The sequence below is a fragment of the Protobothrops mucrosquamatus genome, unplaced genomic scaffold (assembly GCF_001527695.2).
Source record: "Protobothrops mucrosquamatus isolate PMUCROS unplaced genomic scaffold, P.Mucros_1.0 scaffold2998, whole genome shotgun sequence".
NCBI lineage: Eukaryota > Metazoa > Chordata > Lepidosauria > Squamata > Viperidae > Protobothrops > Protobothrops mucrosquamatus.
The window spans coordinates 328,184-331,173 of record NW_015389018.1 but is presented as its reverse complement, the minus strand read 5'-3'; the positions used below and the strand labels follow the sequence as shown (position 1 = coordinate 331,173).

Below are 2,990 nucleotides of genomic sequence, written 5' to 3'. Positions count from 1 at the left end.
GGCAGCGCCCGCTGCTCGCACTCCCTCTGCTTCAGGCTCAGGACCACCGCCCGCTCCTTCTCGCCCAGCGGCTTCAGCTTGGCTGCCAGCTCATCTGCAGGGAGCCCGGGAAGTGAGCAGGGACCGCCCGCGGGTGCCCAGGCTTGGCCCCTCCAGCCGGCATAGAAGGGGAGCCCCTGCCAAGGCCTCCTGGGGGGGGGCTTTCTGGCCACTGCAGCCGAGTCTCCTTTCTGCTCAGAGGACCCTCCAACCCGCAGTCACAGCCCCTTCCGAATTTCAACCTATAAGCCATTTCCCCTTTATTCCCCCAACCCCAGCAGACACGACCCCCGGAGATGCCCTGAGGTAGGAGCTCAACGCATCCCTGGAGAACGGAGTCCTCAATCCCTGAGCAGCCAGAAGATGCCAAGGCAGGCAAGGCGCCTCGTTGCCTCGCCCCCCCCGTCTCTCTGCTGACCGCTCCTCGCTGGCCCCCTGCAGCCCTCGCCAGGCTCTCCCTGGCCTCACCCAGGAAGTCTGCCACCGTCTTGCAGTCCTTGGCCATGTTCATCTCCAGCACGAAGGCCGCGTGCGTCTCGAACCCCAGGAGCGCCGACTTCTGGGCCCGCAGCTCCACCAGCTGCTGGAGGATCCGGCAGTTCTCCTGTGCCGTTCGGGGGGGGGGAGAGGAAGCAGGCTCAGCCTCCAGGTGGTGGAACTCTGCCCCTTCCCAGCGTGTGTGCAGGGAAGGGGACCCGCTGCCCCCTCCCCCATACCTCTTTGCAGCGGGAGTTGAAGCGCTCCTCCATCCGCTTCCGGGTCTCGGGCACGTGGCACTTCTTCATCAGGGGAAAGTAATGGGGGTACTTGAGGCTGACCTTCAGCTTGCCGTCCTCCGCCTTCTCCAGGGACTTCAGGAAATCCTCGGGGAGCCCCCCTGGAGGGGAGAAGAGGGAGCCCTGCTAGGCGCGCCAAGCTCTGCGCAGCGCCCCCAGGCCGGGCTAAGAGCAGCCACCCACCCGCCCGCCCGCCCGGAGAAAGCCCAGAACCGGGCCCTGGTGCGCCTCCGTGATTCACGACGAGAACCTTTTCTCACCAGGCCGGCTGAAGGCCGTGGGCGCAGTTCCTTCTATAAGCCCCCCACCCCCCGTTTCCCCCAGCTGCGTGACTTTGGGTCCCGACCTGTTACAGCTGGGTCAGGAGAAGCGCACTGAACAGGGGCTGCCAGCACTCCAGGGCTGGAGGAGGAGGAGGAGGACCCCCCCCACAAAGGCAGCCCAGCTGCACTGCTCCAAGGGTCCCAGGAGGGGCTCCTCACAGGCAGAGGGGATGAGAAGCGCCCGGAGAGCCTCCCGCTACAGCAGAGACGACCGGCAATCTCCTGGGCCTCCTGCGCTCTTTCCGGGCCAGCCAGAGGCCTGGCAGGGAGGCCACCCGCCTTTTGGCTGCTTGAGCAGGGAAAAGCAGCAGGGAGGGGGGGGGGACAGGAGGAAGAGATTCCAGGCCCAGGAAGCAGCAGGCCCAACCTCCCATCGGAAGCCAGAGGGGGAAGGAAGGAAGGAAGGAAGGAAGGGAGAGGAATCAGGGGAGGGTCACAAAAGAGAATCTCTGTAGCTCAGGGGTCAACTGGGGGTGGGGGGGTCCTTGGTGCTCTCTGAGCTTGGCTGTTTTCTTGAAGATGTTTCATTACCAAACCAGGGAAAAACCATCAGGGCTAGACTGTTGAAGTTTACAAGATGCTCAGCTGACATCGTCGGCTTTACCGACAGACACAGGTTTACGCTAAGCCTGCAAGAAACCTTCCTTGGACTAATTCTTCTCCTTGACAGGGCCGCAACGTGGCTCCCAGCCCTCTTTTGAGGGGAAAACGTGGCACCCCAGAGGGCCACGGCCAAGGGCCAGACTCTTCTCCCCACGATGGCTGCCAGGCCTCCCCCGCCGCAGCCTCACCCAGCTCCTCCCTGGTAAAAGCCAGGAAAGTGGCGTCTTCGTTGAGGTTTTTGCTGAAGTCGATGCACAGCACGCTCAGCTGCTTCTTAATCTCCTTGATTTTCTGAGAAAGCGAGGAAACGACCGTGAGCAGCCCGGGGACCCCCGGCAGAGATCCAGCCCCCCCCCGGCCAGGCTCGCCAGGGATCGCAGCCACAGGCTGTCCCTTGGTCTGCGTGCAGAGGGCAGCCTGCTCACCTCCTGAACCTCCCTGGCCAGGTGGAGGCCGCTCCGTTGGCCCAGCTTGACCAGCCTTTCCAAGTAGCGCTTGGCTTCCGGCTTTAGGGAAGCGCCGTCCAGCTTCTCCTGGGGAAGGAAAGGGGTCTCTGACAGAGCAGGCAGCCTCACACGCCCGGGCCCACCTGGGGCTCTTCCTAGTGGCTGCCAGCCTCTGGCCCCGAGGTGGCCGGGTCCGCAGTGCCCGCTGACACGCTGGGCGTGAAAAAAGCTGAGTAGGAAGCAGCTAAGGGAGCCATGAGGGCCAGAAACGGGGGGGGGAGGGGGGCGCTGGGGGCGGAGTTTGGAGCAGGGGGGCCCTCGGAGGCTCCCCTGCAGATGTGGGTGCGAGGCGGGCTCTGTCGCTAGGGCCTTCTCCACTGGCCGAGGGCTCTCGACTCAGCCTTGGAGCCACACAAACCGCCCCGTCCGGTCTGGGCAGGCGGGCAGGTCTGGGCTCCTGCCTGGTTCTGCCAGAAGCCAGGGAGGGCCGAGGGGGGCAGGGAACCGGCAGAGGCGGCCAACTGACCTGCAGCCAGGTGATCCGCTGGTAGACGTCCTGCCGCATGCTGGTCTCCACGTCGAACTCCGAGAGCTGCTTGTCTGCCTCGGTGCTGGCGGTGCGGACCTCCCGGCTGGGGGACACGTGTTGCGGGAAATCCAGCATATTCCGCTGCACTGCAGGGCGGGGACGCGCTCAGGCTGGGTCGGGGGATTCCCCCCCCCCGCGCCCCCGGCCCCCCCGGCGCCCCCCCGCCCCCGCCCACCTGTGTACTCGCGCTCGGCGGCGGCCAGGGCGCGCAGCG

The 2,990-nt window shown here is 65.7% G+C and overlaps 1 protein-coding gene across 1 annotated transcript in view; it reads right to left on the bottom strand.

Moving 5' to 3' along the window:
* THOP1 (thimet oligopeptidase 1) overlaps positions 1-2,988 on the bottom strand; it is a gene marked incomplete at its 5' end in the record, with an annotated part of 6,679 nt that extends 3,691 nt beyond the window's left edge. Inside the window, 7 exons of the mRNA XM_015826197.1 lie at positions 9-94; positions 508-643; positions 756-916; positions 1,930-2,032; positions 2,167-2,274; positions 2,714-2,862; positions 2,952-2,988. Of these exons, the coding sequence (XP_015681683.1) occupies positions 9-94; positions 508-643; positions 756-916; positions 1,930-2,032; positions 2,167-2,274; positions 2,714-2,862; positions 2,952-2,988 (780 nt within the window). The remainder of the gene's footprint in view (positions 1-8; positions 95-507; positions 644-755; positions 917-1,929; positions 2,033-2,166; positions 2,275-2,713; positions 2,863-2,951) is intronic.
* Between the last annotated feature and the right edge of the window lie 2 nt (positions 2,989-2,990).